Raw genomic sequence first — 15,092 nt, 5'->3', positions numbered from 1 at the left:
GATACACTTAAGTTCCTCTGTATAGCACTCATTCTGGACACTCCTCACAATGCAAACTTTGGCCCTCAGCAACTCTTCCTCTGTAGAGCGACAGATGTGCCACCCCTGACATTCATTCTGGGTGAAGTGGGCAAAAGAACGAGCCACGTGCATGAGGTGTGCTATGGCTGTGAGGAGAGTGCTGAACTTAGAGAAACGTTCAAAGCGTTGTGGGTGTACCACATCTCTGGTAACGTGTGAGACTTGTCACCATCTGGGGACGCACTTCAGAGTCAGTGTCAGGGTCAATAAGGTTATAAGTCTCTTGAAGCTCAGGTGAATGCGAAGATACATCATGGAGAAAGGCTGGTCCTTTGAGCCAAATTGTGCTGCTAAGCAAGGCTGGTGTCACAGTTCTTGACCCAATGTCAGCTGGGTTCAGGTGCGTTGGGACGTACTTCCACTGGCCGGAACAGGGTGATTGATGGATTCGTTGGATCCTGTTGTGTACGTAGACATAGAATCTCCTTGACTGGTTCTGGATGTACCCCAATACAACCTTGCTATCTGTGTAGTAGGTGATGTTGTCAAATGTTGTGTCCATCTCTGTGACTACCATCTCGGCGATTTCGACAGCGAGCACAGCCGCACAGAGCTCAAGTCTCGGGATAGTTAAGCCAGGCTGGGGGGCCAACTTTGCCTTCCCGAAGACAAAGCCAATCTCAGTCTGTTCTTGGTGGCTTGTCACCTTGATGTAGGCTACGGCTGCTATGGCCTTAACTGATGCGTCTGCAAAGAGACAGAGTTCTCTTCTTAACACACCTGCGGTGGAGAAGGATGTATAAGGGCGTGGTATCTGGAGCCCCTCTAGGTCTTGGAGTGACTGTTTCCATCTAGTCCACTCACTCTCCATGTCTTTGGGAAGAGGTGAGTCCCACTCCTCTGCTTGCGAGGTGAGTTCCCTGAGTATCAGTCTTCCATGAACTGTGATGGGTGCGAGGAACCCTAGAGGATCGTAGAGGCTGTTCACGGTTGAGAGTACCCCTCTGCGAGTGAATGGCTTCTGGTCATCTTTGGTTACAAACATGAAGGTGTCTGTGCGCATGTTCCAGAACAATCCAAGTTCCAGTCCAATGATTAAGGTCACTGGCCCTGACCTTAATAATAGCCTGCTAGGTGTTCTTATGAGGTTCAGGAAGGAACAGGTGGCAATCACCGCTGACATCGAGCACATGTTCCACTGCTTTGTCGTTAAGGAGGACCACCGTGATTTTCTCCGCTTCCTGTGGTATAGGAACAATGACCCTACCTCTGACATCGTGGACTACAGAATGCGGGTTCACCTTTTTGGGAACAGTCCCTCACCTGCCGTTGCAGTGTATGGTCTGCGACGGGCAGCTAAGGAAGCAGAAACCGACTATGGCAGTGATGCAAGAAGATTCATTGACCGCGAGTTCTACGTTGACGACGCTTTAAAGTCCTTCGGCACCGAGGAAGAGGGACGGGCAGAAAATAGCCCATGACAGTGAAAAGACTGCAACACAGCTAACGAGGGACACAAGGATTGCCATCCTACGGAGCAACTCAATACCAAGAGATAAGCGGCTAACGCTACAGCTTCCTGTAAGCTACGCACTAGTCTCCTTTTCCTGATATTGAAAACGCGGTGAGTCACAATGTCACAACGTAGCAACAGTAAAAAAGGAAATGGAGATAACCAGTCTGAGACTGCGCTGAAGAAGCAGTCGCTCATCTGGTACATCGTCCAGATCGAAGATTAGCATGGCCGTCGCCATGGCAAAGGCAAAAACTGAAGCAGCGCAAAAGGAAATTGAACTTAAAGTGGAGCAGGCACGAGTTCATCATCTTCTTGATGCATTAAACGATGAAAAAGAAAAGGATGCTGCCATAGCAGAGGCAAATGCTCTTGTGGCTGGTTTACAAGATATGGGCTTTGAAGTATGCAGTGAGGTTAACAGCCCGGTCCCCCAATCGGTCAAAGACCAGCGCGTTGCCGCTTATGTGTCGGCACAAGCCAGCCTACGCAGCAAGGGTCTATCCGTCTGAAGAGGGGGTGACTATGCTTTCGCCAATGCTTCATCCTCCACACCCTCAACCAATCAATGTTATCCTTCAACAACCCACCCACGGGCAAGGGCTCGCACTGACCCAAGCTTTAACCTCTTCATGCAAGCTCCAGCAGAGAGAGAGTAAGTGGGAGAGGCCTACAAAGACATCCGTATATGTTCACAAGACGCAGGTCTCAGGAACTGCTAAGGTCAAGTGTAGAGAAAGTATGGAACGAATTGATCCAAATAAACATTGTCCTCTGCATAAAAAGCCCCACCCTCTGAGGAAATGCAGAGGCTTCCGTGAGAAGCGCATAAATGATCGTAAACAGCTTTTAAAAGAGCATTACATCTGCTTTCGCTGTTGCTCCTCCACAGAGCATCTTGCAAAGAACTGCACCGCTGAGCTAAAATGTACAGAGTGTGAGAGAACTGCTCATGTGACAGCACTTCACCCCTACCCACCTACCTGGAAATCGAAGTCTGATGTTTAGGCACTTGACCAAATACCTCTTTCACTCTGATTTGGTTGTTGCATGGCTGAAGATGACTTGTACGACCATTCTCTAAGATGGCTGTTTTGTAACTCCTCACCTCAAGTGGTCTGTGAGCACCTCCAAGGCACACATCACCGATGACGACCCATCCTAGGTCAAGCCTTTGAGCAAACGGTGCATCTCCTGGGCCACTTATCTGCTCTCGGACCTTGTGCGCCCGTAAGATGTCTCTGCCCAGTAAGAGGAGTATTTTGGCATCCAGATCTAAAGGCGGAATCTTGTCGGCGATGTGCTTCAGGTGGGCATGATGGTAGGCTGCTTCCGGCGTAGGAATCTCGGCGCGAACGTTAGGGATTTGGTTGCACTCAAGGAGTGTAGGCAGAGGAATGCTTACTTTCTTGTCTACCGGCTCCACGGTATAACCACTGGCTCTCCTCCCCACTGTCTCTGTACGCCCCGCACAGGTCTTGAGTGTATATGAGTAGGAACTCCCAGAGATCTTAAAAACCTCAAAGAACTCGCGCGGTCAGAGTTCTTTCTGCTCATCCAGTATGGCGTACATTCTCTTGGACTCCTCCCTGCATCCGTTTGGGAACACGCTGACGAGGCAGATCTTAGCACATGCTCTGGCACTCAATCCTTCACCACATACTTGTGTGCACGTTGACTTGACCTCTTGGATGTCTGCTCTGTCCTCCTCCCCGCCGTCCTCTGAAGTGGAAGGGGACGACTTCGATTTCCAGGTAGGTGGGTAGGGGTGAAGTGCTGTCACATGAGCAGTGCTCTCACACTCTGTACATTTTAGCTCAGCGGTGCAGTTCTTTGCAAGATGCTCTGTGGAGGAGCAACAGCGAAAGCAGATGTAATGCTCTTTTAAAAGCTGTTTACGATCATTTATGCGCTTCTCACGGAAGCCTCTGCATTTCCTCAGAGGGTGGGGCTTTTTATGCAGAGGACAATGTTTATTTGGATCAATTCGTTCCATACTTTCTCTACACTTGACCTTAGCAGTTCCTGAGACCTGCGTCTTGTGAACATATACGGATGTCTTTGTAGGCCTCTCCCACTTACTCTCTCTCTGCTGGAGCTTGCATGAAGAGGTTAAAGCTTGGGTCAGTGCGAGCCCTTGCCCGTGGGTGGGTTGTTGAAGGATAACATTGATTGGTTGAGGGTGTGGAGGATGAAGCGTTGGCGAAGCATAGTCACCCCCTCTTCAGACGGATAGACCCTTGCTGCGTAGGCTGGCTTGTGCCGACACATAAGCGGCAACGCGCTGGTCTTTGACCGATTGGGGGACCGGGCTGTTAACCTCACTGCATACTTCAAAGCCCATATCTTGTAAACCAGCCACAAGAGCATTTGCCTCTGCTATGGCAGCATCCTTTTCTTTTTCATCGTTTAATGCATCAAGAAGATGATGAACTCGTGCCTGCTCCACTTTAAGTTCAATTTCCTTTTGCGCTGCTTCAGTTTTTGCCTTTGCCATGGCGACGGCCATGCTAATCTTCGATCTGGACGATGTACCAGATGAGCGACTGCTTCTTCAGCGCAGTCTCAGACTGGTTATCTCCATTTCCTTTTTTACTGTTGCTACGTTGTGACATTGTGACTCACCGCGTTTTCAATATCAGGAAAAGGAGACTAGTGCGTAGCTTACAGGAAGCTGTAGCGTTAGCCGCTTATCTCTTGGTATTGAGTTGCTCCGTAGGATGGCAATCCTTGTGTCCCTCGTTAGCTGTGTTGCAGTCTTTTCACTGTCATGGGCTATTTTCCATTCAGCTTAAACACTCCCGACAAACTCCAGGACGCAGTTGATTAATTTCCATGAAGTTTACTGGGAATTTTGTGAAACTGCAATACAGTACAATGAGATGTCTATATTATTAATCAAACCCAAATACACAGCAACAGTGTAAATAGCACCGCTTAGCTAACATAGCAGTGTAGCCTATATGATAAACACAATCAAGCTAGTAAAAACAACCAGCAGTAATAAACATAAAGCTACCTTAGCCAAGCACGAACTAATTAGCTTCTTAGCTATCTCAATAATCTTACAAAATTAAAATATGCACTAACCTAATGTTACACGATGAGAAATACTTACAGACGTTGCCTTAGCAAAAAGGAAGAAAGAAAAGCGATCGACTCAGAAACTGACGACTGGTAGAGCTCACGCATTCCTGTAGCTGATTACCGCATGGCAATTTTACTTCCTGTTTCCCAACATGCACTGGTACTATGTTACTATGGTTACGAAGATAAACAAACCACACTGAACTGCTGAAACAAAGTAGAACACATTTTCAAGCGGCATGACAATCAACATGAAGTATCCTGACAGAATGAGGTAATATCTTTAAGTTATGAGCCAGGAGACAGACAATAGAGACCTAACAATAGTGTTAGATGGGCAGCGGTAAAGATGGGAGAAATTAGGTATGAATATGGTGCTGAAAGATTTAGAATCATTGATATAAAGAAAGTGGACAGGTTGTAAACTATTAAGTCTCGACAGCATAAAGAAGTAGATAAATTAGTGGAGAGACAACTAAGAAAGCAATAGAGAAAAGCAACAATAGATGAGAAAGGTAATTCATGTTTTGCAAAAAAAGCTAATAATCCAGTTAGCAGTACAACTTACAGGGAAGAGAAAGAAGAATGAGCAAGTTAGAACAGTATTTTATAGAGATCCATTTAACCTTTATAAAAAGATGTTCAGTCTAAAGAAGAAGGTAACCTTAAACCCTAAAGCAAGAGGTAGACGAATATTTAGCTTAAAGATTCACTCAGATACAAGAAACAATAGAGATTTGTATTTCTCCTGATATTCCAACATTAGGAGAGATACAATATACACTGAAAAAAGTGAATCATTGACTTTAATTAAATTTATTATGTCAACCGGTTCCACATATTTTTATTCGGTTAGTTAAAAGCAAAAATATTAAGGTCATTTAATTTAACTAACTTATGTTACCGTGAAACAGTGATTGTAAATTCAGCTAATTAAAATGTTTTACTTCTGATCAACAAGAGATATTTAAGCTTAACCAAATTAAGTCAGTTATGTTATATTAACCTAAATAATATATGTACAGGCTACATATTTTACATTTGTCAATTCAGCATATATCTTATTTGTAGTCATTAAATAATACATTTAATTCATTCATTCAGTTCAGTTAATGAAAACATTAGGTTTTCATCTACTATAAGTTTTACTATTTACTTTGACATAATTCAAGTTTGTCAACAGGTTCCACACAAATGAAATTTGGTACACCCAACATAGTTTTCTTATTTTCCTTTATTCACCAACACAGCAGTGATTCAGTAACATTTAAATGCATGTACACATTTATAAAACATGGAATTACAGCTGCAAATATTAGTCAATTGATTAATAGCAAATTAATAAATAATTCACACTTTTTAATAAATAACTCATACTTTTTACGGTTTAATAAATAATACTTTTTACAGTTTTCAAATTTGTTTACAACTAAATAGTCTCTCCATCTAACAGCCTTTCCACTGGAAACTTTATTTTAGAAACGGCATTTAGAAATTTTGGTGAACAGATTTAATAGGGAAGTGTGGTTTTCAGTTGTAGTTTTCCCTGTTTTATTGTGTTATCTAATTTATTTCCCATTTCCTTGTCCACATAATACTAATAGGGACACCTACCCATTCAGAGAGGCATGCTGCTTTTTTATTAAACTGACTAAAACTAATACACTAATAATAGTAGGGATCGCGTTCCACTCTTTTGAATAAGGGGTGTTTGAGCTAAACCATAAACAAAAAAATTAAAGTTTTATTTTTCAATATTATTGCAATAGATTGTTTAAATATAAAGTGGTTTTATTGTTGTGGTTTGTATTTCCAGCTGTTATTTTGGAGCGATGCAGGCAGCCTCTGTGCTGGGGGTGTTGAGCAATAACAGGAAGAACGCATTGTCTCAAACTGTTAAAAGCATTTTCTGTGCTTGTGAACTTGCAAGGTCATTCTTCCAAGAACAACCAGAAAGAACGTTCTCCCCAAGAACACAAGTCCGTTCTTTGCATTCTAGAGATTGAACAACAGCCATTATGTTTGCAACTCCTTGTCACAGCGTTCCTTGTAGTTTTGATGCCCTAGTCTTTGGTTTGCTCAGTGTTTTTTGGAACTCATTTTGCCTGCCTGACTTACTCATTTTTGCCTGCCTGCGTCCTTCAGGACTCCCTTTGTTGTATGCCGTTTACTTTATTCAATCCTCTAATATTCCACTGCCTACTTGTCTCTACACATTTGGTCCAAGTCTGGTATTCCTAACCCTTGATAGAATGATCGACAACAGACAAAGACAGCACAGAAACTAATACACAAGGTAACAAGGGTAAAACAACGAACAGGTGACATGAGGGCTGAAGAACAGGTGGAACACTTCAGGGCAGTGCAGACAATAGCAGAGGCGGTAAAACACAAGGCAGGAAGTAAAACAAGACAACACTAAAAAAGTAAAACAAGAAACTGAAGCAAGAAACATACACATGGATTAAATAGGGTAAAACACAACAGAGAATACAGGAGACAGTAAACAGGAAATAAATGAACACAATAAAACAGGGAAAACTACAGTTGAAAACCACAACCATGACAGGAGGTACATAATTAAAGATGTCTTGACATTGAGCTGTATTAATAAATTGAGCAGACCATGGAGTACTTATCACGCAGAGTGGCCAACCCTACAGTTATATACACTATATTGCTGTCTGCACTACAGTTAGTGACATCAATTGGCACTTACCCACTGCTAGTACCAGTTCTGCTTGGCTCGACACGACTCAGCTTCCATTGCAGATTTAGTACCGCCTCATGCGTCATAGTGACGCCACAGGAAACTGCCATGACCTAACGCGACACACACACAGAACGTCGAAGGTGTGTTGTTTTTAATTCTCGGCACAAAGCACACATTTAGTTTCAAAAGAAGCTGGAGGCAGCAAAAGAAACGCCGCTGGCTAAACTATTTTAAAATGGCGGGTTTGTTCAGTACACCCCCGTCTGTCGCTAGCAATGATGACGCAGTAACTAGTGACGATTCTCTCCGACCAATCAGTAGGCAGTAGTCTTTCATGTCACCTTTTGGTATCACCTCAGCTCGCTTGGAATCTCGACGGAGGTGAAACAAAAAAATTTACCTGTTAGCTAGTACCAGGTACTTTTTTTCATAATGGAAAAACAAAAAAGGCGAGTAGAGTCGAGGCGAGTCGAGCAGGTACCATGTAATAGAAAAACGCCAAATGTGTATAACCCCAATGTTGCAGCTGGCGAAAGTTGGGGCCAACCTGATTATTTCCTATACTACTGGGCAATTCAATCTACCACAATACATCATCATCCACATTATATATTGTGTATTAATTAGGGCTGTCAAAATAATGCGTTAATTTTGATTAATTAATCAGAGAAAAAATAATGCGTTAAAAATCTGGTGCCACTGATATGTCTGCGCTTCTCTCTGCTGCTCTGAAACAGACGTTACAGGAAACACAAACCCCGCTGCGCGTGACGCTAGTTAACACAATACTCAACAGCAGCTAACGTTAGCCTACCGCTAGCTAGTAGCTGGATTAAACATGGTTAAAATGCTGACAGCTAACGCTAAATGGTGTAAAGTTTGACTGTGTTTTACTGTAGAGGATTCAACACCGGCATGTAACAATCTGCAGCTGCCGTCGGAGAAACAACACAGACGGTGCGTTCAATGAAACTGGTAAACTACAGACTCGTGGTGCATTTGAAGTTATTGTAAATGTACTTTTCCTATCTGGTTGTTGTTTTTGTCGTTCAACAGCAATTTACTAGTGAAATAAGTTATTGTTATACATTATTGTTAAATCATTTAATTTTGACCATATGGCCTTGTATATGGCTAGCAATAAACAAGCCGTTCTTTGATGTCACCAACTGTTGTTTAGTACCCTTTTTTTTTCTTTTCTTTTTTTACTTTCTTAAAAAGTATCAGTTGAGGCACCGTTAATTATGTATGCGATTAATTTCGATTAATTAATCACAGAGTATGTAATTAATTAGATTACATTTTTTAATCGATTGACAGCCCTAGTATTAATAATAATTTTGGAGTAAATGGTACAATATTTGCCTCAAAGATGCAATGCAGTACAAGCACTAAGCAACAAAAAAATAGAAACACTCAAACTAAGCACACAAGCACCACAAACCTGCACTTAAGCACTTGGGTACAGCACCATCTAGATTATACTGTATATAATCATCTAGTTAAGACCTAAATATCATTAGGTGAGGAAAGTTGTTTCGCCAGGAGATGTTTCAGTGATATTTTAAAGTGATTCTTACCGTTTTCCTGAATGATATGCTCAGGCAGAGAGTTCCATGTAACCACAGCTCTGTACATTGCAACCATACTGTTTTTTGCTTTGGGTAGTGTGACTCTACCTCCAATAGCGTGCCTGGTATGGTAGTTCAGCACATTTGAGCTTAAAAATAGCTATTTATGTGTAATACCCTTGGCAATTTAGTTACTGAAATCTTCTTTTTTTTTTAAGCAAAGAGACAGTGCATCTATCTTTTACCTTTAGCCAGTTACGCATCGTATTTACATTGGTTCTATATGAGCATCGAAGTGTACAATGTGCTGCTTGTTTTTTTGCAATTTTCTCATCTGGGTCAAAACTACTGAGCAGTAGTCCAGATTAGATCAAACTTGTGTCTTAATGTCCCATTTCATTTTTGTGCTCCCCATCTTACTCACCAATGTATCTATATGTGTGGACCATAATATTTACTATCTATTGTTTATTGTCTAAAAGTTCTTAAGTCTTTTATTTAACATCTGTTACATACAACTTTAATCTAGGCTCTTAACATACGATTTATCCTAAATACAATGCTTTTTGTTTTAGAAACATTAAGAACCAGTTTATTTGTTACACGTTTAACTACCTGCTGCAATTCCTTGTTTACCACACTTGCAAGTTCATCAATAGTGGATTCCACAATGTATACTGTTGTATACTGCAATACTACTTCTGCTTCCCTTGATAATATCACAAACAATCTGAATAGTGCATTGCTTAACACACTTGACTCTGTCCCACCTCTTATAACCAGAAAACGCACTCAGACAAAAACGCCGCCATGGTTCACTGATTACACTGGTGCACTCAAACAGAAGTGCAGAAAACTTGAGCGCAGGTGGCGCAGATCTAAACATGCGACTTCTCACGTAGCTTGGGCAAGGAGTTTTAGGGCATACAAAAAGAGCACTCTCAGCTGTTAGGGAAAGATATCTATCAAGTGATTAACACTAATAAAAAATAATCCACAGGACACTGTGGCTAAACTCACACAGAGTGTCCCCCTGCCAACATTTCTTCTTTCACAGCTGAAGGCTTTAATTGAGTCAATCTTGCTTGCGAAGAAGTTCATAGAGTTAATTTCACTGGTCCACACTCATATCAGAATCCAGTACGTCTAACCTGTTTCCTGTTTTCAGTAGATCTATTCTTAATTTCATTAATAAGTCGCTTTCCGTGGGTTCTGTGCCCTCAGCTTTTCAGCTGTTATTAAGCCTCTACTTAAAAAAAACAAATACTGACCCAGAAGTTCTTAACAATTACCTGTCCAATATCTACCTTTTATGTCAAAACTACTTGAATGGACTGTTGAGAACTAACTTACTGCCCATTTGTCCAATAACAATCATTTAAAAAAAATTCCAATCTGGCTTCCATTCCTGTCACTCAACTGAAACAGCCTGGACCAGAGTAGTAAATGAGCTATTAATTACTGCCGACTCTGAATCAACATCTCTGTTGCGGACTGCTCCTTGACCTGAGTGCAGCTTTTGACACTGTGGACCACAGCATACTCTTACGTCACCTGGAGAATTATATTGGTGTAGAGGGGACAGCCCTTTCATGGTTTCACTCAAATTTATCAAAAAGAACTGCACATGTAAACTACAACAATAACAATTCTGACTCCTCTACAGTGAACTCTGGTGTACCCCAGGGATCGGTCCTTGGCTCTGTGTTTTTTTCCCCATCTATATGCATCGCCTTGCAGACATTATTAGCTCACCTAGTAGAGTGTGTGCCCCATGTAGGCTGAGTCCTTTGCAGTGGCCCGGGTTTGAATCCGACCTGCGGCCCTTGCTGCATGTCATTCCCTCTCTCTCTCTCTCTCCCCGCCCCCCTTTCCTGTCTATCCACTGTTACTATCTAATAAAGGGAAAAAGCCTCAAAAAATGCCATTGCTATGCTGATGATATCCAGCTATATGTACCTGTACAGCCAAACAAACTTTCCCAACTCCTAAATTTAGAAGCATGTGTATCAGACATAAATGGATAGATGGCTATGAACTTTCTGAATGCTGATAAAACATAGCAATTAGTAGTAAGACCAGCCAAACATGATCACTTGTTTAAGAATCTGTGTATTAATAGTAATAGCTGTTTTATCTCTGAAAGCTTGAGCATCAAAACATTGGTGCGATTTATGATCCTCGCCTGACAGTTCAGTCTCACATCAAGGCTATTTCTAAGACAGCATTTTTCCATCTCAGTAACATTGCAAAAATTAGACCCATTTTATCATTTTGTGATGCCAAAACTATAATCCATGCATTTGTGTCTTCCCAACTTAATTACTGCAATGTTCTGTTTTCTGGTCTTCCAAGCTGTGCCACTAGAGGCCTTCAACATGCCCAGAACACTGCAGCCAGAATCTTGACAATAACTAAAATAAATAAAAATACATGATTGAAAATACAATCACATAACACCCATTCTGGCCTTTCTTCACTGGCTCCCAGTGCAAGCTAGAGCTGATTTTAAGGTTCTTATTTTAACATATAAGGTCCAGCATGGACTCGCACCACCTTATTTATCTGAGCTTATTACACCATATACACCGCCACACACACTCCGCTCCCTTGATGCTGGTCTCCTGGTCATTCCCCTAGTAAACAAAACATCAATTGGTTATAGAGCATTCTCCTACTGTGTCCCTCATCTTTGGAATGGCTTCCCACTACATGTTAAAGAAGGTTTAAATCTAGATTAAAAATCCCACCTCTACTCATTATATTACAGCCAACCATAACACACCATCCTTTCTGCATCCTTCACAAACAAACCTTTTCACTTATTGTCTTTGTTGCTGGTTTTGTATTTTTTTATTATTACTGTTTTAATGCTGTTCAATTGTTTTGTTGCTGTGTGTTATTTGTTACTTTAATTGTAAAGTGCATTGAGACAATGTTTAATGATGATTTTACACTTTAAATACATTTGATTGATTGAATGACCCCCTTTCATAACTAATGAACCGTTTTACGTAGATTATTGTGAGAGGCATCATTGCACTCAGCAAATAGTTCCTTTTTCTCTAGCCTTTTTCTAGGCAACAAGGTAATTTAAAGCAAACAACGTATGTATATATAAACAGTGATGGTATCTTTAATATTATTCAGACAGTCAGTGGGCAGCCTACAGCTGGCTGCTCCTGTGTTCATCTTGTTTACTGCTCAGTATACATGGTCATGTGACCAGAGAGATTGGTGTCTGCCATCATTATTATTTACCACAACTACAATAAACCAGTGCTGGGCAGAGGTGTCCTTGGTTAAACAAAGACAGCTATTGAACATGTAGTCCAATTCAGTAGATACAAATGGAACATTTAATTAAAGGGTGTTCTGTTAAGATTATGATTATGTAGCATTGCTTCTCTTTATCTTTTGCATTGTGTTTGTCTCATTCAGGACATGTAAAACAATCCAGAGAGATAAACAGTAAAAAAGCCTCAGTCTCACCATGGGAGCTGGCTTTGCTCCTGTAACAATGCAAACCAGAGTGAAGTTGTGCGCCTCATAGCGGCTGAAAGGAGCCGGGCTGTTGGCTGCCACCACAGAGATAGACTTGGGAGGTACTGCAGAGAAAATACACAGATGACACTCTTTCGATTAATTAAATCAATATAATAGAATATAAGTTATTAGGTATTTATCAAGTAATAAAAAAAATCAGCGATAAGTAGTGAGTCGGTATGCTGGTGATGACTCCAAGCTGAGACTGCAAGGGGAGCACCTTTAAATGTGAATATTTCAAATAAATTCAGTTATTTTGTACAGATATCAATGGTGCCCACATGATGAATCCTAAAATAAATTGTGATCCCCTGACTTTTCTTCTAAAGATATTTATGAAACGTGCGTACGACCTAAAACAGGCGTAGGACGGGTGTACGGCGATTCCTATGCAAAGCAAGGTATTTATCAATTTGAACGTGAGCGTAGGCGATAAAATCTCACGTCTGGTCTGAACTCGTGTACGCAAGTTTTCGAGTCAGTGTGGACTTGTGGTGCAGCATATAATCAGTTTAACAGGAGAAGGAGAAGTCATCAGTTGATCACTTATCAGCAATGGCAGATCTGGCTCTTATAGAGGACCTCTACGTGCCGGTAACAGTGCACACGTACGCGCACGGGCCACGGTGGAGCGCTCCATCGGATTGATTAAGGGCAGATGGCTCTGTCTTGCATCAGCGATATTATTAGGACTATAGCATACATATGTCAAGGATGTAGCCTACATTAAATAAACTTCAGCTGGAGTCAGATTTACTATGGCAACACTGTTGACTGCATCAGTGATCTTTTTCCATTCCGCATTCTTTCTACAGCCTTAAATACCAGTTTTCAGGCTGCCAAATAGTACACACGTTAGTGCAAATGAACCTGAGATATCAGGGTTTCAATCTCCACCTCTGAAAAGTGCCGCTTCTCAGCCGTATTACGTCTCGCTATGTCGTAAATTGTAGGGGCGAGGCCTCAAAACCGAGAATATATTGGGGCGTGATCTTTAAATTATGATCGTTTCCAGCCACTGCATTTATCAATGTACGACCATCCTTACGCTCTGACTGGTGTGATACGAACGTTTCATGAATCACACGTGAAGCCTGTCACAAGATGATTTCTGTGCTCATATCTGCGCTGGTTTCTACGTTAGGTTGATAAATGAGGGCCACGGTCTTTAAAAATCACAAGACCCTCAGAAATGAACACATACCTATGACAGTGAGGGTGATGCTGCCAGAGGCTAGAATCACTTTGTCTGTGGAGCTCTTGTCATAGATCCCCACATGACACTCATACAGACCGTCATCCTCCATCTGGACCTCAGGAAGCCTGCTCATATACACAGTTACAACAATTACAGAGAGAGTTTTTTAATTTTACCTTTCATTTTTAACATCTCAGGTTCTTGAGGTTTTCTTTTTTCACATCCCCCTATCACTACTCCCCCATTGTCAAAAGAAACCATGACACAGGTGGGAATGTTCCCCCAAACATTTCTGTCTTTCTATGAATTTTGGTACAACTTGTACACTAGTAGTTGCCTGTCTCACCGCACAGTTGATTGGTAGACCAGGTCCTCTCGTCTGTGGTTGTGCTCCATGTGGGAGTAGGTGCTGTTGTACATAGCATCATAGGTGAAAATCTTTTGCTTGGCACTGCCTCCTTCAACCACCTGAGAAAACATTAGCATTACTTAGTGTACAGTAGCTGTGACTATGTAGACATTAATTAAAATGTTGTGTATGTATAATGGGGCAGCGCAGGTTCTGGGTTTGAACCTGTAGGCCATCTGGGGCCTTTATATGTGGAGTTTACATGTTTTTGCGTGGGTTTTCTGTGGGTTCTCTGGTTTCCTCCCACAGTCTAAAGACATGCAGGTTAGGTTAAATGGACACGTAATTGCCAGAGAGGGGGGAGAGAGAGAGGGAGTACATGGGGCGCACGCTCCACAAGGTGAGCCCCAATAAATTGACTTTTTATCCATCTTTGAGCTTCACTTGTCCGATACACTCTTTGGATCCTGGTCGTGTTGACTATATATTGTAACCGGTTAAAAGGACGTTAATCATCCAATGTGGATTTAAAGCAGAGTGCCAGTTAGTCTCCCTTTCTGTAGGACATCCTGTGTGCAGAATACTGGCAAGGGCTATGCGGCATGGTTGTCCTATTAGCCCACTTCTTTTTGCTTTGGCTATGGAACCACTCTCTATCCATCCATCCATCGTCAGCCGCTTATTTGGGTTGGGTTGCGGGGGCAGCTGCTCCAGCAGGGGACCCCAATCTTCCCTTTCCCGAGCCACATTAGCCAGCTCTGACTGGGCAACCTAATCTCACAGAATTCCGTGATGGGCCCACAGAAAAATTCCATGAAATGAACACGCCCCTTAAGTTAAGGAAAAGGTTGTGGGTGGGCTTACGTTTCCATGACACGCAGGACAACAATGGGACGATTGGGTTTAGGAAAAGAAGAACGGGACGGGACGGTTGGGTTTAGGAAACATGACGCGTGGGACACGATCCCCGCTCTCCTGGGTGAAAGTCCTGTGTTTGACCCATCCACCACCCCAACCAACCTCCTTACGCGGATTTTCGGGCTTTCATACTACTCGTTACCGTAGTCGCTCCTAATGCTACGTCATTCTTTTCC

The 15,092-nt window shown here is 42.1% G+C and overlaps 1 protein-coding gene across 1 annotated transcript in view; it reads right to left on the bottom strand.

Annotated features, from left to right (window-relative positions):
• Positions 1-15,092, bottom strand: part of LOC144520399 (immunoglobulin superfamily member 21-like) — a 52,902-nt gene that overhangs the window by 14,572 nt on the left and 23,238 nt on the right. The window contains exons 3-5 of the mRNA XM_078254080.1: positions 13,996-14,117; positions 13,656-13,774; positions 12,398-12,513 (exon numbers count right to left, since the gene is read on the bottom strand). Of these exons, the coding sequence (XP_078110206.1) occupies positions 12,398-12,513; positions 13,656-13,774; positions 13,996-14,117 (357 nt within the window). The remainder of the gene's footprint in view (positions 1-12,397; positions 12,514-13,655; positions 13,775-13,995; positions 14,118-15,092) is intronic.

Source organism: Sander vitreus, chromosome 7 (assembly GCF_031162955.1).
Source record: "Sander vitreus isolate 19-12246 chromosome 7, sanVit1, whole genome shotgun sequence".
Classification (NCBI taxonomy): Eukaryota; Metazoa; Chordata; class Actinopteri; order Perciformes; family Percidae; genus Sander; species Sander vitreus.
This window is presented reverse-complemented; position numbering and strand designations above follow the sequence as displayed.